This window comes from Bos taurus, chromosome 3 (genome assembly GCF_002263795.3).
Source record: "Bos taurus isolate L1 Dominette 01449 registration number 42190680 breed Hereford chromosome 3, ARS-UCD2.0, whole genome shotgun sequence".
Lineage (NCBI taxonomy): Eukaryota > Metazoa > Chordata > Mammalia > Artiodactyla > Bovidae > Bos > Bos taurus.
The window spans coordinates 3,214,181-3,238,895 of NC_037330.1; the positions used below are offsets into that span (position 1 = coordinate 3,214,181).

A 24,715-nucleotide genomic window follows, 5' to 3' on the forward strand; every position below is an offset into this window, starting at 1 on the left:
TCTGTTGTTTTCCTCTATTTCTTTTCATTGATCACTGAGGAAGGCTTTCTTATCTCTTCTTGCTATTCTTTGGAACTCTGTGTTCAGATGCTTATATCTTTCCTTTTCTCCTTTGCTTTTCACTTCTCTTCTTTTCACAGCTATTTGTAAGGCCCCCTCAGACAGCCATTTTGCTTTTTTGCATTTCTTTTCCATGGGGATGGTCTTGATCCCTGTCTCCTGTACAATGTCACGAACCTCATTCCATTGTTCATCAGGCACTCTATCTATCAGATCTAGGCCCTTAAATCTATTTCTCAATTCCACTGTATAATCATAAGGGATTTGATTTAGGTCATACCTGAATGGTCTAGTGGTTGTCCCTACTTTCTTCAACTTAAGTCTGAATTTGGTAATAAGGAGTTCATGATCTGAGCCACAGTCAGCTCCTGGTCTTGTTTTTGTTGACTGTATAGAGCTTCTCCATCTTTGGCTGCAAAGAATATAATCAATCTGATTTCGGTGTTGACCATCTGGTGATGTCCATGTGTAGACTCTTCTCTTGTGTTGTTGGAAGAGGGTGTTTGCTATGACCAGTGCATTTTCTTGGCAAAACTCTATTAGTCTTTGCCGTGCTTCATTCTGTATTCCAAGGCCAAATTTGCCTGTTACTCCAGGTGTTTCTTGACATCCTACTTTTGCATTCCAGTCCCCTATAATGAAAAGGACATCTTTTTTGTGTGTTAGTTCTAAAAGGTCTTGTAGGTCTTCATAGAACCATTCAACTTCAGCTTCTTCAGCGTTACTGATTGGGGCATAGACTTGGATTACTGTGATATTGAATGGTTTGCCTTGGAAATGAACAGAGATCATTCTGTCGTTTTTGAGATTGCATCCAAGTACTGCATTTCGGACTCTTTTGTTGACCATGATGGCTACTCCATTTCTTCTGAGGGATTCCTGCCTATTCTACCTATATATTCTATATATAAGTATATATATATTCTATATATTCTACATACTCTAACTATGTGTTAGGTAGGTAGAATAGGGAAAAGGAGTCCAAAATGGCGATGGCTAAAAGACAAGGAAGGGAAAAGGCCGCAAAAATAGAACAAAAGGAGGTCCGAGGACCGGAGTGAGGACCTCAGGTAAAACAAACAACACTCCTGGCTGGCCCAATTTACATAGGACAGGCCCAGGGAGAGATAAACATATAAATAGAGAAGCAAACGCTCTCTCTCTCTCTCTCCCACACACTGGGGTGCTCTTCTCCTCGTGTCTTTGGATCGACGTGCCCTCACACCTCGAAGATGGATTTTCCTGCTATCTTCTAAATAAAATAGAGCTGTAACACTGAGCTGTAACACTGATTTGTCTAAGGGCTATAACATGGTCCATTGGAGACCTGAGAGCTATAACACAGTCTATCCAAGACCTGAGAGCTGTGACACGCCGAGGGGGCTTCAATGTCCATCACTCCAAATCTTTGTTGTGATGAGACAAAGAACCGAGGAACATACACTTACATGACATATGGAAGGAGGTTCATGACATTTTATAAGAGGCCATGATCAAAACCATCCCCACAAAAAAGAAATGCAAAAGGGCAAAATAGTTGTCTGAGGAGGCCTCACAAATAGCTGAGAAAAGAAGAGAGGCGAAAGGCAAAGGAGAAAAGAAAAGATATACCCATATGAATGCAGAGTTCCAAAGAATAGCAAGAAGAGATAAGAAAGCCTTCCTCAGTGATCAGTGCAAAGAAATAGAGGAAAACAATAGAATGGGAAAGACTAAGATCTCTTCCTTAAGTCTTTCTTAAGATTAAGAAAATTACAGATACCAATGGAATATTTCCTGCAAAGATGGGCTCAATAAAGAACAGAAATGGTATGGACCTAACAGAAGCAGAAGATATTAAGAGGAGGTGGCAAGAATACACACAAGAACTATATAAAAAAGATCTTCATGACCCAGATAACTACAATGGTGTGATCACTCACCTAGAGCCAGACATCTTGAAGAGTGAAGCCAAGTGGGCCTTAGGAAGCATCACGACAAACAAAGCTAGTGGAGGTGATGAAATTCCAGTTGCGCTATTTCAAATCCTAAAAGATGATGCTGTAAAAGTGCTGCACTCAATATGTCAGCAAATTGGGAAAACTCAGCAGTGGCCACAGAACTGGAAAAGGTCAGTTTTCATTCCAGTCCCAAAGAAAGTCAGTGCCAAAGAATGTTCAGACTACCACACAATTGTACTCATCTCACATGCTAGTAAAGTAATGCTGAAAATTCTCCAAGCTAGGCTTCAACAGTACCTGAACCAAGAACTTTCAGACATTCAAGCTGGATTTAGAAAAGTCAGAGGAACCAGAGATCAAATTACCAACATCCACTGGATCATAGATAAAGTAAAAGAATTCCAGAAAAACATCTACTTCTGCTTCATTGACTATGCTAAAGCCTTTGACTGTGTGGATCACAACAAACTGTGGATAATTCTTCAAGAGATGAAAATACCAGACCACCTTACCTGCCTACTGAGAAATCTGTAGCAGGTCAAGAAGCAATAGTTAGAACTGGACATGGAACAACGGACTGCTTCCAATTGGGAAAGGAGTATGTCAAGGCTGCATATTGTCACCCTGCTTATTTAACTTATATGCAGAGTACATCATGCAAAATGCTGGGCTGGATGAAGCACAAGCTAGAATCAAGATTGCCGGGAGAAATATCAATAACCTCAGATATGCAGATGACACCACCCTTATGGCAGAAAGCAAAGAGGAACTAAAGAGCCTCTTGAAAGTGAAACAGCTGGCTTAAGACTCAATATTCCAAGAGCTAAGATTATGGCATCCAGTCCCATCACTTCATGGCAAATAGATGGGGCAACAATGGAAACAGTGAAAGACTTTATATGGGTTCCAAAATTACTGCAGATGGTGACTGCAGCCATGAAATTAAAAGATGCTTACTCCTTGGAAGAAAAGCTGTCATCAACCTAGACAGCATATTAAAAAGCAGAGATATTATTTTGCTGACAAAGATCCGTCTAGTCAAAGCTATGTTTTTTCCAGTAGTCAAGTATGGATGTAAGAGTTGGACTATAAAGAAAGCTGAGTGCTGAAGAATTGATGCTTTTGGACTGTGGTGCTAGAGAAGCCTCTTGAAAGTCCTTTGGACTGCAAGGAGATCGAACCAGTCAATCCTAAAGGAAATCAGTCCTGAATATTCTTTGGAAGGATTGATGCTGAACTGAAGCTCCAATACTTTGGCCACCTAATGCAAAAAACAGACTCATTGAAAAAGACCCTGATGCTGGGAAAGATTGAAGGCAGGAGGAGAAGGGGATGACAGAGGATGAGATGGTTGGATGGCATCACTGACTCGATGGACATGATTTTGAGCAAGCTCTGGGAATTGGTGATGGACAGGGAAGCCTGGCGTGCTACAGTCCATGGGATTGCAAAGTGTCACACATGATTGAGTGACTGAACTGAAAATTGTGAAGTGAGAGAATCCTGAAGAAACTGTGGAAAGCCTGGCCTAAAAAAGTTTTGTTAAAATAAACCCTCGGCTCCCTGATTGTGAAATAAGGCTGCAAAAGCTGAATAATCCTTGAAGAAGGACTCCGTAACACCTATTTTAGAACTTGTACTTATCACAGTTTCCTAGAATTTTAGTTAGGATGTGTGTTGATGTACTTTTATTAGTATTTCTTCTGTTAGAGCTTGATTGAACTTCTTGGATTGGAAAATTTATAATTTTCATGAAATTTAGAAAAATGTGGGACTTCTCACAAGTAAATAATCTGCCTACAATGCAGGAGCCACAAGAGATGTGGGTTCAATCCCTGAGTAGGGAAGATCCCCTGGAAGAGGGAATGGCAACCCACTCCAGTATTCTTGCCTGGAGAATCGCTATGGACATAGGAGCCTGTTGTGCTATCGTCCATGGGATTGCAAAGAATCGGACACAACAGAAGCAACTTAGCACATACTGCACTCGAAGACTCCTTACTAGCTAAACTTTAAGTCTCATCTCCCAACTTGACTTCAAAACATTTTCCAAAGTGTTTATCAGTGGTCACTTGAAAAATCAGTGCTGCATTCAAATAAGATTGGGAAATCATAGGTTATTACATTGAACAAATTTGTTTCTTCAATTAATATTTTTTATTGAAGTACAATCAACTTAAAATATTACATTAGCTTCAGGAATACAGCAGAGTGATTCGATATTTCCCTACATTATAAAATGATCACCACTTTAAGACTGGTTACCATACAAAGTTATTGCAATATTATTGATTGTATTCCCTGTGTTGTATATTATACCCCTGTGACTCTTTTATTTTATAACTGGAAGTTTGTACTTCTAATCTCCCTCACTTGTTTTGAACAGATTTTTTTACTGCAGCACTTACTTGAGCTCTAAATGTGCTAATAATTATTGTTAATTTCCAGAAGAAGAGTATATTAAATAGAATCTTTTTTTTAAAATAAGGAACATCTTACAAAATCAGTGTTCCAAGAGTCATAATTTGGAAACAAACTTAGTTGTTTTGAGTGTGGTCCAAGGACTACATGAGTCACCTGCATCAAAATTGTCTGGATGCTTTTTGTGACATACAAGATGGTAGCTATGTCTCCGTATGTCTGAAGCTCCTCTATGAGAAGATAAGGGAGAGTGGTCTTTGAAAGAACATGGAGAAATTAACATGTGAGAGTGTCAGAGCAGAAGAACCAAGGGGGCCCCTTTCTAACACTTTAGGGCCACTGTATTATTGCTGCACTGTTTAGCATGTTCTATGATAGAGAAATAAATGTCTTTCTTACATAAGCATCTGCTATCTTTGCCTTTGATAATACAACCAAGCATGCTGCTGCTGCTGCTGCTTCAGTCGAGTCTATCTCTGTGCAACCCCGTGGACTGTAGTCTGCTCTTTGTCATGGGAGAATCTGTCCATGGGATTCTCCAGGCAAGAATACTGGAGTGGGTTGCCATGCCCGCCTCCAGGGAATCGTCCTGATCCAGGGATCGAACTCTGGTCTTCTGCATTGCAGGCAGATTCTTTACCAGTGCCACCACGGAAGCCCAACCAAACATGAAAGCTAATTAATTCAGAGGTAAAGAGAATTAATTCAGAAGTAAAATTAATTCACAAAGTCACTTTGTGACTAATTATGGTGTGACTAACTCTATTGTTTATCATATGGAGTAGATTTCTCTGTTGTGCTTTCCTGCCAAAGTAAAAAAAAAAAAGACAACTTTCTTTTCAAAGTCTGTGTTACCTATTTGAACTTAAAACTCTTGTTTTAAACACTGATCTGGAAGAAGAAAGAAATGTAAACCTCATTATCTGTATAAAGTTTGACGTTTGGGAGATGTGTACCAGATAATCTAAGAAAGTTATAACATGCTCAGCTAGGAGATATTGATAAATAGATAAATAAATATATACTTCCCTGGTTGCTCAGACGGTAAACAATCTGCCTGCAATTTAGGAGAGCTGGGTTCCATCCCTGGGTTGGGAAGATCCCTTGGAGGAGGGAATGACTACCCACTCCAGTATTCTTGCCTGAAAAATCCCATGGACAGAGGAGCCAGGCGGACTACAGTCCTTGGGGTCGCAGAGTCAGACAGGTCTGAGCAATTAACACTTTTACTTTCTTTCATTATACACACACACACACACACACACACACACACACACACGCCCTGGCATGGCATGTGTGATCTTTTGATCTTAGTTCCTTCATCAGGGGTTCAACGGTGTCTAGTGCAGTGGAAATGGGTAATCCTAATCACTGGATCTAATCCTCCCCTTTCCTTAGACCGAATGATCAGAAGACCCTAGGCTGATTACATGTAGTGATGTACCTGAAAACTCTTGTTATAAATACTGAGCTTCTCTGGTGGCTCAGACGGTAAAGCGTCTGCCGTAGTGCGGGAGGCCTGGGGTTCGACCCCTGGGTTGGGAAGATCCCCTGGAGAAGGAAATGGCAACCTACTCCAGTACTCTTGCCTGGAGAATCCCATGGACAGAGGAGCCTGGTGGGCTACAGTCCATGTCGGACACGACTGAGCGACTTCACTTTCACTTTCTGGAGACAGTGAGGGGGAGAAAGTGAGTGCGTGGGCGTGCGTGAGTTTATGTGTAAGACTGATGTGCCACCCAGCCTCTAGGCTAAGCGAGGAGCCGACCTGGACCACCGACTAGCCAACTGACTGCACGGAAGTCTTGCAAACTCCGCCCCGGAAGGCGGGCCCTTGTCTGGAGGCCCCTCAACTCTAGTCGGGGCGCGCCCCTCCCTCAGCTCGCGTCTTGCCTCGGCCCCGCCCCTCCGCACTGCCCCAGCCCTCGCCCGGCCCCGCCCCTCCCTCAGCCCGCGTCCTGCCCCGCCCCCCCCCGCGGCCCCGCCCCTCAGGCTTGGCCCTCTCCGCGGCTCCTGCTCCCCATGTTTCTCCGAGCTGGCCTGGCTGCACTGTGTACGCTTTCCCGCACCCTCAGGCCAGCTTCTGCTCGGATCGCCGCCATGAGCACTGGCACCTTCGTCGTGTCGCAGCCGCTCAATTACCGTGGCGGGGCCCGCGTGGAACCAGTGGATGCCTCCGGCACCGAGAAGGCTTTCGAGCCAGCAACCGGTAACGGGTCGGAGGGACGGCGCTGGGGCCGGGTCGAGGGGGCCAGGGTAGGGGCGAAGCTGTGGCGCGGACTGACGCTCCCCCGCCCCAGGGGTGAAACCTATTCTAACTTCCCGAAGCTTCGAGTAGTGCAATGAACAGACGTTTACTGAGCACGGGTAAGTGATGGTGTAGAGTATAAAGTTATCTGTGTAGGCAGCTAAGGATGCTGCGCAAACACGAGAGCTTCTGGACCCGGGCAGGAAGGAGTCGTAGAAAAGGGGAGCAGCTCGTGAGTTGCGCGGTGGGGTCAAGGTTAATTTCACAACAGCCTGAACAGAGTCCAGAGAGCCCTGGTGGGTAAGGTAGTGTCTTTGTGTTAATTATTAAATTTTAAAGGTAGGATCTCAGTAATGTCTTCAACGGTGGACTTAGAAGAGTTCTAGGACAGGGTGAAAAGAAATACTTGTGCCAAAATGGAGGAGCATGCACAGATGGTTGTAATGAGCGTGAATGATTACTTTGTTGCCATCCCCTAGTGTTAAAGTATTTCCGGACACGAACCAGAGCTGGGAAAGGGACATAAAAAATTCTGCTTTTATCCAGTATTTAATGTGTGCCAAGCACTGTGCCACGCCTTGGGAAGGCCAAAGATCACAAAGCAAATGAGGAAGAAGTTTTTTGTTTTTATTTTGTTTTGCTAGGTTTAATGTTTGCGAGGAGAGAAATATAAATGTTTGTGCAAACCGAATAGTATATCCCCAGATGGATAAAACTGAATTTCAAGAAACTGGAGAATTTAGGTGTGATCAATTACAGAAAACCACAGAGCAGCGACTTGTCAGAGCAGGAAGGGCCCACAGCCACCATCAGGCTCTCCTTTAGGCCTCTTGATTTCCCACTCCCATATTGATACAAAAGACAGAAAAATTGCTCTTTATTTTAACTGCCTACAGTGTGTTCTGTGTGATTCTTAGCCACTACGTCTATCAATTGGCTACTCAAATTTATAATACAGGTTTGTGAAATCTCTGGAAAAAGCAGAGTCCCAGATGTTCTTGTGGGAGGGAAGACCCTTAACTGACATCCTAGAGATTTCTTTTTAGTAGTGTCAGTCACAACCCTTAGGATTTGGGTCTAGAAAAACTGATCATTTTATATTTTGCCCAGTGTAGGGAATAGGATTGAAGTAAGAAAATGAAATGGGCTTCCGAGGTGGTCCAGTGGTAAAGAATGCACCTGCCAACATAGGAGATGTGGGTTCGATCCCTGGGTCTGGAAGATCCCCTGGAGTTGGAAATGGCAACCCACTCCAGAATTCTTGCCTGGAAAATCCCATGGACAAAGGAGCCTGGCAGGCTACAGCCCATGGGGTCACAAAAAGTCAGACGTGACTTAGTAACTGAACAACAAAAACAAGAAGAAAATGAGAGATTGGGATTTTTTTCCCTCATATTTGAGAAAAAAATTTTCTTGCTTTTAGTAATATCTTTTCTTGATCCTCTATTTATTAACCATGTTCATCAAGTATCAGTAGTATTATATGACTTACATAGAACACAGACCAGTGATTTAAAATCAGAGTTCATAACCCAGGAGAGTGAATACTTTGATTTTGCAAGACCTCTGAGATTATAAAATACTGTTAAAGAGCATTGTGAAATAATTGATAGGAAGTTAACCTTAGTAAACCCAAGTGTGAAATAGAGGAGGGCAGGAGTTCTTACCCCCAGAGTTCAAGGTGTGCTAGGCAAGAGACACAGTACATTTTTCTGAAGACAAGTGTTCAACTTTTATTAGATTCTTTAAAAGATAAGCTGTTGCTTTAGGGGTAGTCACTAAATCAGACTATACTTAAAAACAGGAAGAGGATCACTGAAAGGAAAATGGATACACAATACTTTATTTAAAATATGTGGCAAACATTTGAAATTAACACTGACTTTCCCTGTATTTATAGGTAGGGTGATAGCTACTTTCACATGTTCAGGAGAAAAGGAAGTAAATTTGGCTGTTCAGGATGCAAAGGCTGCCTTTAAAATATGGAGTCAAAAATCTGGCATGGAGCGTTGCCGAATCCTTTTGGAGGCTGCCAGGATAATAAGGGTATGTTTTAATTTAATCTCTTCCAGAAAAGTCCTCTTGCATTGCTCTGTGATTTTTTTGTGTGTGTGATGATTTGCAGTTAGACTGGTGCATTATTAAGTGATACCTTTTTGATGAGATCCAAAAACATTTCCATATGCTCACTTTGATATGTACAACAAGCTTTCCTTCAGTGATTTCTTTCTGGCTCTAGGCTCCTTGTGACATCTCCCTGGGCAGGCTTTCTTTTCCTTCTTTGTTGTAATGATAATGTATCCTTTGTAGCTTGTCTCCTTTTCTTTTTAACTATAGGTTTACTCTTTCCTCTGATGACTCTGAAGTTGACTTTTCTTTTTCAGGTTAATTTTCTGCCTTAGTTGCCTAGAAGATTTCATAGATTCATTCCTGTTTCCCTCTTATGAAATAAAGTTTAGCTTTTTACAGTCTTAAAAGGCAAAAGTACTAGATTGTCTTTACAGAAAATTAGAAGATTCAGAGGATATACACCAAAATATAAATCAGGGATATCTCTCAGTGTAGGACTGTGATGACTTTTTTCCTTATCAGTGTGTTATGTCAGAAACTGGGGGTCTGAGAGTTACCCTGTTTGCAAGGTTATATGCGTATTCTGACAAGAAACATAAAGTTTTCTGGATTAGAGAGAGAGTTTATTACTCACAGCAAAATACTTTAGTACTAGTTTTCTGAGCCCCAGTCCCCATGGGGTGATGCAGTAAGAGCTAGATGTTATCCTGTTGCATACAGTGGGTTGCACTGTAGGAGAGGAACCCCAAAATTAAGAGACTCAACTTATAAGGGGCACATCTGCCCATTCTCTCCTTTGGTGAAAGGTTACTTGTTAAGGTTAATGAGATGTTACTCACTGAGCAGATCTCCAAGGTTAAGGGGAAAGGTATCACTAGATTTATTACCCTGGAATGTAAGCAGAAGTCTCCAAGAACTGGGAGTAGAGAGCTTTTTATCTCCACATCTTTTCAGAGACCTCCGTCTTTAGGGAGATGCTGTCATTGCCTTCCAAGGCCTTTGCTTTTCAGTCTGCTTGCCGGTGGCCTTTGCTGAAAGCCTACACCATGCAGTAATATCAGAATATTCCTGGAGAATTTTCTCCCAACAAGGTGTTTTCTTTTATCAAAATTTATTTTTAATTTGGTAGATTAAAAGTTGTAACTCAAAGCTGATAATTTATTATTCTAACTTGCCTCTCACTTTTGCTTGTGCATAAGCATTTGGTTTGTTTTACCTTCTTAAGAACTGGCTCTTTTATTATTATAAAATTATTTTTAAAATCCTGAGTAGTACCTATTTTTTTTTTGCTCTGAAATCGACTGTGTAATGTTAATTTTCTTTTTCTTTAAACTCTTCATTCCGTTTTCTTTAATATTTTATATAATTTTTTACAGTCAAAAATATATTACTGTCTTTCTCGAAAGCTCTTGTCTGATGATCATGGCCTGAATCTACCTTTGCTGCTGTTGTTTTTGTTCAGTTACTAAGTCCTGTTTGACTTTTTGCAATCCCATGGACTTTAGCTCTCCAGGCTTCTCTGTCCGTGGGATTTCCCAGGCAAGAATTCTAGAGTGGGTTGCCATTTCCTTCTCAAGGGGACCTTCCAGACTGATGATCAAACCTGCGCCTCCTGCATTGGCATTCAGATTCTTTAGCCCTGAAACACCAGGGAAGCCCTGGATCCACCTTTACCTGAAATTATTCTATGACTGAACAGATCCCACCCCCTGACCACAACCTACAGTTTAGCCCCTGGTTGTTTTCTTTCAGTGATTTTTGAATTTAACCATGATCTATAGTTCCTTGCCCTTTCCATTTTTAAACTACGCACAATTATCTTCTATAAGATAAAAATATTTATATTTACTCACATTTTTAACATAACTAGTGTTCTTCATCCCTTTGGGAAGGCCCAGATTTCTATGTTACCATTTTTATTTCTGCTTGAAGAAATTTCCTTAGCATGTTTCATGTGCAGGTTTGCTAGAGATGTTCTTTTAGCTTTTGTATGTCTGAAGTCTTTATTTCACTTTCATTATTCCTTTATTTATATTAGTTTTACACTTTTTACTTATCTGTTTTTGGCTGTGCTGTCTTCGCTGCTGTGTGGGCTTTCTGGAGCTGCTGCAGGCAGGGGCTGCCCTCTAGTTGCAGTGTGCAGGCTTCTCATTGCTGTGGTTGCCTGTGTTGCAAATCACGGGCTCTAGGGCTTGCAGGCTTCAGTCATTGCTGTCGTTAGGGCTCAGTACTCGAAGCCTGTGGGCTCTGGAGTGGCGCATGGGCTTAGTTGCCCCGAGGCATATGGAATCTTCCTGGACCAGGGATCAAAGCCATATCCCCTGAACTGCAGGCAGATTCTTTACCACTGGACCACCAGGGATGTCCTTGCTTTCATTTTCAAAAAGAGTTCTAGATAAATAATTCTAGATTGACAGTTTTTTCTTTCAGTGCTTTAAAGATGTTGCATTGCTGTCTTCTGACTTGTTTTGTTTCAGAAGAAAAGTCTGCTGTCATTCTTATTTTTGCTCCCTTCTATTAAATATTTGTTACCTCTCTGGCTGCTTTTAAGATTTTCTTCTTGTCATCAGTTTTAAACAAGTTCATTGTCTTTTGATGCAGTTTTCTTTATATTTCTTTTGTTTGGAGTTTCTCTTGAATTTGTACATATATAGTTACATTTGGAAAAATTATGGCTATTATTTCTTTAGATATTTCTTCTGCCCCCACTCTTCTATTTCCTCTTCTTCAGAGCCTCCAATTACATATACCTTGGGCTACTTGAAACTGTTCTACAGTTCACTAATGATCTGTTCATTTTTTTCCGCAGTTTTTTCTCTCTGTGTTTCATTTTGGGTAATTTGCATTGTTACACGTAAAGTTCACCTACCTTTTCTTCCATAGTATCTGATCTGCTGTTAATCCCGTCTGGTGTATTTTTCATCTCTAGACGTGCAACGTGAGTCTTTTTTGTTGTTGTTCCATGTTGCTCCTTAACATGTTCATGTTTTCCTCTACTTTCCTGAACACATGGAATATAGTCATAATAACTTTTAATATCTCCCTCTACTAATTGTGACATCTACCAGCTCTGGATCTCTTTCTGTTGGTTGACTTTTTCCTCCTTGTTAGGTGTTATATAACTTTCCTGTTTTGGATGACTGGTTTTTTTCCTCCTGGTTAAATGTTATATAACTTTCCTATCTTTTGCCTGTCTAGTAATTTGTTATCACTAAACATTGTGATTTTTATGTGTTGGATGCTGAATATTCTTGTACTTTAAAACATTAATGAGCTTTGTTCTGGGACACAGTGAAGTTACTTGGAATTAGTTTGATCCTTGCAAGACTTGTTCCTGTTCTTTGTTAGGTGTGATCAGAACAGCTTATTTTCCCCCACTATTGAATACCCTTCTGAATACCTAGCTTGATGCTCTGTGTACTAGTGAAGTTTTTCTTAACATGACTGGTGGGAACATGAATTGTTCATGCCCCTATGTGAGTTCTGGGGATTTTTTTTTTTTTTCCTTTTCACCTTCTTGGTTAGTTTTTTCCTAGCCTTGGGTAGGGTCCTCACACTGACCAGTTCTCAGATGAAGACTTAAGGGGGATCTCTGGGATTCTTCTGTGCAGCTCTCTTCTCTCCTATCCCTAGAATGCATACTGTAGCCATCACATAGTCCTTGAATGCCCAACCTGTTTCCTTAACTCAGAGTATCTGTTGGGTCCCACCTAAGGCCCTCTTACTGGCTCTCTGATAGAGACTTTTTCCAGGAAGCAGGCAAGAACATATGTAGGGCCCACCTCATTTGTTTCCTTCTCTCAGGGATCACTGTCCTGAGCTGTCCAATGTCCAGTGTCTGAAAATTGTTGTTTTGTAAAAATTGTTGTTTTGTGTATTTTATCTGGTATTTTTAGTTGCTTGAGGATGGAGCCTAAATCTGATCCCTATTACTCTATCTTAGCTGGAAGCCTATGGACTCCTAGTGAAATGAACAGTTTTTGGTATGTGTTAGTTACACATACCATTGTATGTGATGGTTTCAAAAAAAAGGGAAAAAAGTTTCCCTTTTCACCTTGAATTTTTTGATGCTTTTTATCAAATTATAAAGATCTTAATGGTAGGCACCAATCATTTCTAAGTTGGAGCCTCCTTAGGAAAGTCGCTGTCATTTGGCTTTAAAAGGAGAGAGAAATGTATTTTAAAACTATAATGTATTTTACCACTATTTACACATAGAAAAGAGTGCGTGTGTAGCTTATGCACTTGCCTTCAGCCGTTCTTTTGCTCAGCTCTGCCTCTTGAAGCAAGCAGGGGCTCAGGCTTATTAGAGTTGAATGGGCATGTCTTTGCTCATGCTGTTCTCTTATAAAAAAGCTAGACACTTAATGCTTGCTTGGCGGTTTGAAATGAAGGAGGGGGATGGGGCTTTTCTTCTTCCCTTTCATCCAGTGGACCCGTGGTCAGGTCACATGAGAAGCGGGGTGGCCAAGAGAGGGATAGGGGTAGATATGAAGCACATGCTTCCCAAGAGATGCTCATTGCAGTGCGTTGTCATGGTGGACAGTTTTGTTTTATGGTGGCTCTTGGAGCTAGTAGGGGCAGGAAGCTTACATTGTTTTCCCCTTTCCCTTCTGCCCTCCTTATCCCAGGAGGGCAAAGGAATCCCATTTCCCTGAATGCAGTATTAAGTGTTAGAGATTCCCTTGGACTGCTTGATAGTTTTCATCAGTGTCTTTTTTATGATCCTTGTAAGGAGAAGGCAATGGCACCCCACTCCAGTACTCTTGCCTGGAAACTCCCATGGACAGAGGAGCCTGGTAGGCTGCAGTCCATGGGGTCGATAAGAGTCGGACACAACTGAGCGACTTCACTTTCACTTTTCACTTTCATGTGTTGGAGAAGGAAATGGCACCCCACTCCAGTACTCTTGCCTGGAAACTCCCATGGACAGAGGAGCCTGGTAGGCTGCAGTCCATGGGGTCGATAAGAGTCGGACACAACTGAGCGACTTCACTTTCACTTTTCACTTTCATGTGTTGGAGAAGGAAATGGCAACTCCCTCCAATGTTCTTGCCTGGACAATCCCAGGGACAGGGGAGCCTGATGGGCTGCCGTCTATGGCGTCGCACAGAGTCGGACGTGACTGAAGCGAGTTAGCAGCAGTAGCAGCAGCAAGGTATGTCAAAAGGCCCCACAATGGCTTTTTAGAAATAACCTTTTGCATGAGGATAGAGGATGCTGGAATAAGACAAGAAAAATTTCAAAAGACCAGCCAATAGATTGAATTTTCTCTTTGAGTTGAAACCTTGAAATAGTCCTCAAAACTAATTGCCTGTCCATTCTTTACCAAAAAAAAAAAAAAATCTTAATGAAACTTCCTTTCTTAGTAAATATTCCAAGGCTTTTCAGCAGTAGTCATAGATTAATTCTCGTCTGTTCATGCTTGTATTAATGTGGAAGACAACAGCATTTCACTTTTGTCAGTTTAATATTTCTTCATGTGTTTGAAGTGTAACATACTGATTTCATCAGTGTGTTTATGCTGATTAGTGAACTGGTGCCTACTTCCTCTTTAGGGACTAGTTCCCTGCCTTTTGAAAATGTGTTTTACATTGATCATACTCAACACATCAAGAAGTGGGATGATTCACACCTGGTTAAAGAACTGTTCAGTCAGTTCAGTTCAGTTCAGTCGCTCAGTCGTGTGTGACTCTTTGCGACCCCGTGAATTGCAGCATGCCAGGCCTCCCTGTCCATCACCAACTCCCGGAGTTCACTCAGACTCACGTCCATCGAGTCAGTGATGCCATCCAGCCGTCTCATCCTCTGTCGTCCCCTTCTCCTCCTGCCCACAATCCCTCTCAGCATCAGAGTCTTTTCCAGTGAGTCAACTCTTTGCATGAGGTGGCCAAAGTATTAAGAGTTTCAAGAGTACAAAGAGTTTCAGCTTTAGCATCATTCCTTCCAAAGAACACCCAGGGCTGATCTCCTTTAGAATGGACTGGTTGGATCTCCTCACAGTCTAAAGGACTCTCAAGAGTCTTCTCCAGCACCACAGTTCAAAAGCATCAATTCTTCGGCACTCAGCCTTCTTCACAGTCCAACTCTCACATCCATACATGACCACTGGAAAAACCATAGCCTTGACTAGACGGACCTTTGTTGGCAAAGTAATGTCTCTGCTTTTGAATATGCTGTCTAGGTTGGTCATAACTTTCCTTCCAAGGAGTAAGTGTCTTTTAATTCAAGAACTGTTACATCAGAACTAATGGCTGTTGTCTTCCTAAGTACCCTCTTTCTAGTATCAGTAACTGGGAAAAATTAATTAATTGTTAAAAAATTGTTTTGGTGAGTATAGAATCAGGAAAGAGAAGGTAAATTGTTGGTTTGAAAGGCAGTTTAATTTAGACTATATTTGGATGTAAACAAATCATCCTTTCTGAAGAAACATGTCTATTCAGTAATTGCAGAATTTTGTTTGGCACTTACTAACTTCCTTTTTAAGAAGTGAGCTCCTTGAAGGAAGAGACTGGATCTGTCCTTTTTCTTAGTAAAGAGTGTGAAATGATTGTCCAGCTCCACTTCACTTGGTTGTTGTTCTGGGGTTTTCTCCTGTTACTTCATCTGGAACATGTTTCTCTGCTGTCTCCTCTATCTAACTCTCTGTGTTTGTGGTCTCCATCCTGTAGGCCGCAGGGGAGTTATTCCTCTTGTTCCTGGTATCTGCTGCCTCATGGATGAGGCTGGTTTAGAGGCTTTTGCAGGCCTCCTGGAGGGAGGGGCTGGTTCCTGCCTACTGGTATGTGGGTCTGGGTCTTAGCCCTCTGGTGGGCAGGGCCGTGTCAAGCGATGAGTCTAGACGTGGCTTTAGTCTTTAAGAAGACTTTAGGCAGCCTGTCTGCTGGTGGATGGGGCTGTGTTTCCGCCCTGTTGGTTGTTTGGCCCGAGGCATCCCAGCACTGGGGCCTGTAGGCTGTTGGGGGAGCCAGGTCTTGGTGCCAAAATATCAGCCTTCAGGAGAGCTCATGCCAGTGAGTATTCTGTGGTTCCTCTGCCACTGATGTCCTTGTCCTCACTGTAAACCAAAGCCAGCCACCCTCTGCCTTCTCAGGACACACTCAGAGACCAGCAGGTAGGTCTGACCCAGGCTCCTATGGAGTCACTTGCTGCTTTTTCCTGGGGTTCTGGTGTGCATGAGATCTTCTGTGCATCCTCCAAGAGTGAAGTTTTTATCTCTTCCACTCCTGTGGAGTCCCTATAATTAAGACCTGCTGGTCTTCAAAGCCAAATGCTCTGGGGGCTCCTCCTCCTGATGCCAGTATTCCAGGCTGGGGTGCCTGATGTGGGGCTCAGAACTCTCACTCCTGTGGAAGAACCTCTGCAATATAATTATCTTCCAATTTGTGGGTCACCTACCTGGTGAGTGTGGGATTTGACTAGATTAGCAGTGTACCGCCCCGCACCATCTTGTTGACTTCTTCTTTGTCTTTGGATGCAGAATAGCTTTTTTGGGAGGTTCTGGTCTTTCTTGTTGATGGCTGTTTAGCAGTTAGTTGTGATTTTGGTGTTTTCATGAAAGGAGCTGAGCTCAAGTCCTACTCTGTCATCTTTTCTGGAATCCAACAAATGTGGAATGAACGAATCAAAGCACTTCATACCTCCAGTCTTTGTAGAAATAGACCATGTCCAATTATCATGATCAAAGTGCCGTTTCCTGTATTTCATCCTTCCGTGCTTTCTGAGATCTGTACTTGGTAGCTCTTGTGTTAGACACTTGTGTTAATTTCATTTTGCTTCTGGTCAGCCATACTGATTGTCAGTTTTAGTAAGAGATTCATCTTTCTTGTCAATTGTTCAATTCATGTTTTATGTACAGATTTTGACCACAGTGTTTTTTTTTTTAATGAAAATCAGATCTGTAATAGCAAATACCTATTTCTTACATATTGAGATTTTCTAAATAATTTTATTTATTTTTGGCTGTGCTACGTCTTTGTTGCCATGAGGACTTTGCTCTAGTTGCGGCAAGCAGGGGCTACTCTGCGTTGCAGCATGCCATCTTCTTATTTCAGTGGCTTTTCTTGTTGCAGAGCGTGGGCTCTAGAGCACATGGGCTTCAGTAGTTGTGGCACATGGACACAGTAGTTCCAGCTCCCCAGCTCTAGACCATAGGTCAATAGTTGTGGCTCATAGGCTTAGTTGCTTCATGTGGCATCTTCCCAGATCAGGGATCGAACCTGTGTCTAGGAGACACAGATTGGTGCCAAAGTAATTGCAGTTTTGCATTGTTGAACTTTGCCATTTGATCCTGGATTACGTTCTTAAATGTGGTTATGTTATACATCATTTTAATGCGCATTTCTCTTTTTTTTGCTAATGACTTGTTGCTTGCTGTTTATTTTGTATTTATTTTAGACTATAGAAATGATGTTAGACAAAAAGCAAATTCGAATGACTTTTTTATTAGCATTCAAAATAAGTCATAAAGAAGTGCAGACAGCTTGCAACAATGTGTTTGGCCCAGGAACTGCTAATGAATATACAGTGCAGCAGTGGTTCAAGAGGTTTTGCAAAGGAGATGAGTGTCTTGAGGATGAGGAACATAGTGGCCGGCCATCAGAAGTTGACAGTGACCAATTAAGAGCCATTATCGAAGCTGATCCTCTTACAACTACATGAGAAATTGCACAAGAACTCAGAGTTGATCATTCTATGATCATTTGGTGTTTGAAGCATATTGGAAAGGTGAAAACACTTGATGAGTGGGTGCCTCATGAGCTAACCAAAAAATTTAAAAATCATCGTTTTGAAGTATTGTCCTCCCATATTCTGTGCAACAACAAACCATTTCTTGATCAGGACATGATGTGTAATGAAAAGTGGATTTTATATGACAACCAGCAACAACCAGCACAGTGGTTGGACCAAGAAGAAGCTCCAGAGCACTTCCCAAAGCCAAATTTGCACCAAAAAAAGGTCATGGTCATTGTTAGGTGGTCTGCTGCTGGTCTGATCCACTATAGCTTTCTAAATCCTGGCAAAACCATTACATCTGAGAAGTATGCACAGCAAGCTGATGAGATACACTGAAAACTTCAATGCCTGCAGCCGGTACTGGTCAACAGAAAGGGCCCAGTTCTCCACAACAATGCCTGACTGCACATTGTACAACCAAAAGTTGTACAAGCTTCACAAATTGAGAGGATTGGGCTACAAAGTTTTGCTTCATCTGCCATATTCCACCCGACCTCTTGCCAACTGACGACCACTTCTTCAAGCATCTAATGCTTTCTTAACCAGCAGGAAGCAGAAAATGCTTTCCAGGGGTTTGTTGAATCCTAAGCATGGATTTTTATGCTATAAGAATAAACAAACTTATTTCTTGTTGGCAAAAATGTGTTGATTGTCATAGTTTCTATTTTGATTAAAAAAGATGTATTTGAGCCTAGTTACAATGATTTAAAATGCACAGTCCAAAATTGCAATACTTTTGTAGCAACCACTGAGCCACCAGGGAAACCCCCATATTCAAGTTTTTCATCTCCTCTGGGGACATTATTTATTTTTTCAGGTCTGATTTCCAAGATCTTTTTGTTCGTTTTTGGCCATCTGTAGTACGTTTAAGTTGTGTAAACCACATCTGGAAACAGAATTTGAAAAGACAATTGATGAGTAATGAGCATTAGAAAATAATTATCTTGTGATTTTGGCATGCTGCATTTCTTTGGGTGAATTAAACCCATTTGTGTTGATGTGTATCTGGCTGTTTTGTACAGTTCTCCTAAGGACTCTTTGTTCTTACTGTATACATGCAGTGTGTTAGTCACTCAGTCTTGTCTGACTTTTTGCGACCCCATGGACTGCAGTCCTCCAGGCTCCTCTGTCCATGGAATTCTCCAGGCAAGAATACTGGAGTGGGTTTCCGTTCACTTCTCCAGGGGATCTTCCTGACCCAGGGATCGAACTCGGGTGTCCTGCGTTGCAGGCAGATTCTTTACTGTCTGAGCCACCAGGAAAACCTGATGCACAAATATCTGTACATATTTGGTGCAGGTGTACATATATAATATTTCTCAGAACAGTCCTTTTCTAACTAATCTTGGAATGAGGTGTTGGTCTTGTATCTGTGACAGTTACTTGATGGGGAGGACAGGGTGCTGTTTAGCAACAACTTTCATCTCTTCCAGATGTCCAGCCATTCCTTTCTTTTGGAAGTTCAAGCTGTTTCTATTTTGAAAAATTAGGCAATGTATTCTGTTTTGATTGTTGAATATGTTGAGGTGTATGGTGATTTGTCTTCAGTCTAGTTCTCTGCTTTGCCCAAAGGAACGGAGGGATGAAATTGCCACTATGGAGACTATCAACAATGGGAAGTCCATCTTTGAGGCCCGCTGGGACATTGACACTTCCTGGCAGTGCCTGGAGTACTATGCAGGCTTGGCAGGATCCATGGCTGGTAAGCCCACACCTCACCTTCTGTGACCAGCTTATAGGAAGCAGGGGAGCAGAGCCTAGTGGAGTAGGGTACAGGTTTTGGAATTAAGACAGACCTGAGTTAAAATCTTGGACTTAACACTCTCTACTTGGGTGTCACTGAGAATTACTTATCTTTATTTAAACGGGAGATCGTCCCTATCTTATTGGTTATTAGAGGGATCAGATGAGATGATGTATTGGGTTGTAGTTTTTCCATAACATTGTATGGAAAAACCTGAATAAACTTTTTGCCCAGCCCAGTATATAAAGCCCCTAACCTTGTAGCTGAGGCATAGACAAGGTTGTGCAAAAACCAGTTCTTGCAAGACTCAGTGAGTGCATCATATTTATTAGTTTTACTTACTCAGCAAAAAATTTTCTTTTACTGTCTAGGAAGTGTCCATCAGTTCACATGTTGGCTGGGTTGGCCAGGCCCAGGAGGTCAGTGGGGGTGAGAAGGCTGAGGTTCAGGGTCCTGGGACTGTTTAGCTGCCAAGTCTCTCCCCATTTCTGTTCCATTTCCTGTGAGTTATGTGGTGGATGCTTGGTAAATTTTTAGAGGATTATATTGAGTTGAATGAACGTTAGCTTGAAGGATAATAAGGATTCTTTATGTGGAGAGAACATGCAGAAGCAATGTACGAATAACTAGAATGAACAAAAGACCAGAGCCCAGTGGCTGGGGGTGGGTGGTCTGGCTGGAGTCCAGAGTGAGTCCAGGCACTGGCGGACTCTTGGGGCAGGCGGCCTACACTGTTCTCTACCCTCTCTGTCCTCTTAGGCGAACACATCCAGCTCCCGGGTGGATCCTTTGGTTACACCAGAAGGGAACCACTAGGGGTGTGTGTTGGAATAGGAGCGTGGAACTACCCCTTTCAGATCGCCTGCTGGAAGTCGGCTCCAGCTCTGGCTTGTGGTAAGTATGGATTATTCTTCCGCCTGGGAGCTACCCTTTCTCCCTGGCATGATTTCACCCCTGCCCTGCCCCCTAGGGAGCTTTGAGGTTATACATTATTCCCATTTTTATTTATTTTTGTTTGTGGGAAGGAAGAAAGTTAATTTTGGTCTTGGAGATTTTATTATTATTATTATTATTATTATTGTCAAATGAATTAGATTTGTGCACTTGAAAGTTCTCTTCCTTTATGGACAAGAATTCTGAGCATTCGTTTCTGTGTAGCAGGTAGCACTTGGGAATTTCACTTCATTTAGGAAGCAGAAGACAAACTTAATTTGTGTCTTAAGAGAAATGAAAGGCAAGGTTTCCATTAGAGAAGCTTTGGTTGATTAATAAAAAGATTTCTTGCACTATTTAAAGCGAAGAATCTGTGGGAAAAGAAGACATTATGTCTTAGAAAAAACTCTCAGGTTAAAAGAGTCTAGTATTAAGACATTGTATTGAAATGCAGCTTTTTTCTTGTTGCTGCCTCATGTTCGTTTTGCCCATTTCTCTGTGATAGAGGAGAAATATAATTAAGTTACTAGCCTTGCAGACTCGCATCAAATTAATTAACCTTTCTTATCTTCAGTTTCAGCTTATATAAAATAGGTCTAATCATACCTACTTCATACTGCTGTTGCAAATGTTAAATGAGGTTAATATATGTAAAAAGCTGTAGATACATAAGGCATTACTGGTTGAGACATTGCAAGTGTGTGGCTTGGTCTGTTTCATGAGAGAAACTAAGGAGGGAAGAACAAGATAGGTTTACTTATTAATAATAATTTTTGGTCTAGCATTTGATGGGAAACAGGAAACAATTAGAGTTGTTTTTTTTTAATTTTTAATTTTATATTGCATATAGCTGATTAACAATGTGACAGTTTCAGGTGAACAGTGAAGGGACTCAGCCAATCACATATACATGTATCCATTCTACCCCAAAGTCCCCTCCCATCCAGGCTGCCGTATAGCATTGAGTAGAGTTCCGTGTGCTCTGCAGTAGGTTCTTGTTGGTTATCAGTTTGAAATACAGCAGTGTGTACATGTTGATCCTAAACTCCCTAACTATCCCTGCCCTCCATCCTTCCCCACTGGCAACCATAAGTTACTTTTCTAAGTCTGTGAGTCTGTATCTGTTATTTTATAAATAAGTTCATTTGTATCATTTCTTTTTAGATTCTGCATATAAGGGATGTCATACAGTGTTTCTCAACTGGAGTTGTTCTTGATGTGTCCTCCTTGTCCTGTCTTCAGAGGATCTTCAGTCTTAAAAAATCTTTCTGTATTTTTGTCTTGGTAATGCAGGTAACGCCATGGTCTTTAAACCTTCTCCCTTCACGCCCGTGTCCGTGTTGCTGCTGGCTGAAATCTATACTGAGGCTGGAGTCCCTCCTGGGCTCTTCAACGTGGTGCAGGGAGGGGCTGCCACAGGCCAGTTCCTGTGTCAGCATCGTGATGTGGCCAAAGTCTCCTTCACTGGAAGCGTGCCCACCGGCTCAAAGGTGAGAGTGAAACAGTAGGGGCATCTGGTTATGACATCTCGGTGTGGCTCTGTCAGGCCTCCCCAGAGCGTGTGGTGGAGGCTTAGCCTCTGATTTTACCTAGCTTGTATTGGCAGGGAGGCTGTACGGATTACTGGGCCAAGGTCTGAAGTGTACTTGAGAAGTGTGAAGGAGTAGTTAGAGCAGCTCGGTGTGTTAGGCCCGCTGGGGATGGGAGTCGTCTTCTGCCTGTGTCTGGGAGGTCAGACCCTGGGCTGCCACTCGTATCCTTCAGTGACTTACCTCATCTGTAGCTGCCGCCTCTGAATAAAGGGTGTTTTCCCAGTTTGTTCAGATTCATCGATTTGACCTTAATTTGTGCTCTGAGTTCTGTCAGCCTGGAACACAGTTAGAGCAATACAAAAGAATTTCTGCCCATGACAGATGAATTGACAGGTTGTCTTAAATGAACTCCCTCTTAAGAATATGCAATTCTGTAGATTCTCTTCAGTGTTCTGGAAAAGACTATTTCAAGTAGACTAAGGACAGAGTATATTGAGAACAAGGCTGCAGGTCACATGTAGTTCAACATGACTTTTCAGGGTCACGGTCGAGTTAACCTATAACATGTAATCTCATTGGTGTTAAACTTCTCGATGCTTTTGTTCTTGTTCTGTAAGATCATGGAGATGTCTGCTAAAGGAATCAAACCTGTCACCCTGGAACTCGGAGGCAAGTCTCCACTTATCATCTTCTCAGACTGTGACATGAAGAATGCTGTGAAGGGGGCGCTGATGGCCAACTTCCTTACTCAAGGCGAGGTGTGTACCTGACCCTGAAAGAGGTTTAGAGGGAGTCTTCACCTTTCATGTCACAGCATGTTTTTTTGTTTATTTATTTATTTATTTATTTTTTAATTTGAAGGATAATTGCTTTATAGAATTCTGTTGTTTTCTGTCAAACCTCAACATGCATCAGCCATAGGTATACACATATCCCCTCCCTTTTGAACCTCCCACAGCTTGTTTTAAAGCTTGTTATTTTGAAATAATTTCAGACTTACAGAAAAGTTGCACAGATAATACAAAGAATTCTCATATACCTTTGAACCAGGTTCTTCAATGTTAACATTTTATCACATTTACCATTCTGTCTGTCTTTTCATGGGTTTCCCTGATGGTTCAGACAATAAAGAATCTGCCTGCAATACAGGAGACCTGGGTTCAATCCCTGGATCAGGAAGACCCCCTGGACAAGGGAATGGCAACCCACTCCAGTATTCTTGCGGAGAATGCCATGGCAGAGGATCTTTGTGGGCTACAGTCCCTGGGGTTGCAAAGAGTTGGACACGACTGAGCAGCTAACACTTTGACTTTTCACTTACTGTCTGTGCATGCATATGCATGTTACTATATTTTTCTGAACTGTTTGAAAGTTGCACACAGAAGATCTGTAACCTCTCCATTCATGTGTATTTCTCAAAAAAAGTGAAAGTGAAGTCGCTCAGTCGTGTCCAACTCTTTGCGACCCCATGGACTGTAGCCTACCAGGCTCCTCTGTCCATGGGATTTTCCAGGCAAGAGTACTGGAGTGGGCTGCCATTTCCTTTTCCAGGGGATCTTCCCAACCCAGGGATCTAACCTGGGTCTCCTGCATGGCAAACAGATGCTTTACCACTCTGAGCCACCAGGGAAGCCTATTGCCTTCTCTTAAATAAGCACAATGGTTAGTAGAATCCGTAACTTGGTGTTAATGTAGTACTGTTATTCAATCATAACCCTTATTCAGATTTCTGCATTTGTTTGACTAATGTCCTTTTAGAAACAGCTTATTTTTTGCTGGCTTAAGATCTAATCCAGGAAGATGTGTTGCATTTACTTGTGGTGTCTCTTTAATCTCATTTAATCTGGAATAGTTCTAAAGTCATTCTGATCTTTCAGTACCTTGACATTTTAGAAGAATCAACCCATTTATTTTGTAAAATGTTCCTCATTTTGGGTCTGTTTAGTTGTTTTTTTTTTTTTTAATTGGATTTAGTTTATGGAGTTTTGGCAAAAAATGGTATTTGACAGTGGTGTCGCTGACTTTGATCACCCACTTAAGGTGGGTCTTTATCTTGAAGTTGCTGTTTTTTCCTCTGAGGTTAATGAGTGTCTTGTAGGAGATCAAGTGAGACTACCTTGTTCCTTATCAAACTTGGATCTGCTGGTTTTAGCACCCTTTGATGTCCCCTAGAACATCTTTTTCTGGTGGTCACCAAGTGGTGATTTTCCAATTCTGTTATTCCTTCTGCATTTATTTAGTTTAGTGCCTATTGAAAGAAAGAACTTTTTCCCCATCTCCCTAGTTTGTTTTTCATTCATTTACTTTTATCAGCATGAACCCATGGATTCTTACCTCATTCTGTGAGTTACTGTTACTATTTGTTTTGATGCTCAAATAATTGAAGATTCTGCTGGTGGGAGCCTCTTTCTATGGCTTTTTGATATGTCCCCATTATTCTTTGAGCACTGTTTTACTTCCTGGCATAGCAAGGTGTTCTAAACACATCTTGTGCTTTCTGTGGTGGAACTCTGGAATGAGCTATTTCTCTAAGAAAACTTGGTTCCATTTAATGGTAAACGGTTTTTAGAAATGAAGATCTGGGTGCCAGATGTACTTGTTTCTGCTGGAGTATTATCGCTTCTATGTCCTCTCAAGAGTCCAGAGCCAGGAAATACATATTGATATTTGGCATATGTGTATGTAAGCACACATATATCTATTTATATCTGTCTATATTAATAACTATAAGTTTATACAGATATTTCCCATCATTCCAGTGTTGCAAGGTTTATTTTAGCCTCCTCCCTTCCATGTTCATAATTTCCTTCTCTGATAGTGAAACATTTAGCATCCATTACTCACAATACATGTAATTGCTCAGTCCTAGAATATGTTTATAATAGTTTCAGATTTGCACTTGCATTACTGTGAAAAACAAACCTTCTGACTAGCTTGCAACCTTCTTTCTATAGTTCTTTTTGGTTTTAGCCTAAGGGTATATAGTTAAAATCTGTGTTCAGAAATTAATGGGTCAGTTCTTCTTTCACCA

General features: G+C 41.6%; 1 protein-coding gene across 2 annotated transcripts in view; it reads left to right on the plus strand.

Moving 5' to 3' along the window:
• Window positions 1-6,411: 6,411 nt before the first annotated feature.
• The window catches only part of ALDH9A1 (aldehyde dehydrogenase 9 family member A1), a 29,080-nt gene continuing 10,776 nt past the window's right edge, over window positions 6,412-24,715 (plus strand). The window contains exons 1-6 of one of the 2 annotated variants that reach the window (XM_005203432.4): window positions 6,412-6,788; window positions 8,570-8,715; window positions 19,048-19,177; window positions 19,979-20,113; window positions 21,446-21,642; window positions 22,302-22,442. In XM_005203432.4, the coding sequence (XP_005203489.1) occupies window positions 6,764-6,788; window positions 8,570-8,715; window positions 19,048-19,177; window positions 19,979-20,113; window positions 21,446-21,642; window positions 22,302-22,442 (774 nt within the window). In that variant the 5' untranslated portion in view covers window positions 6,412-6,763. 2 annotated transcript variants of the gene reach the window in all.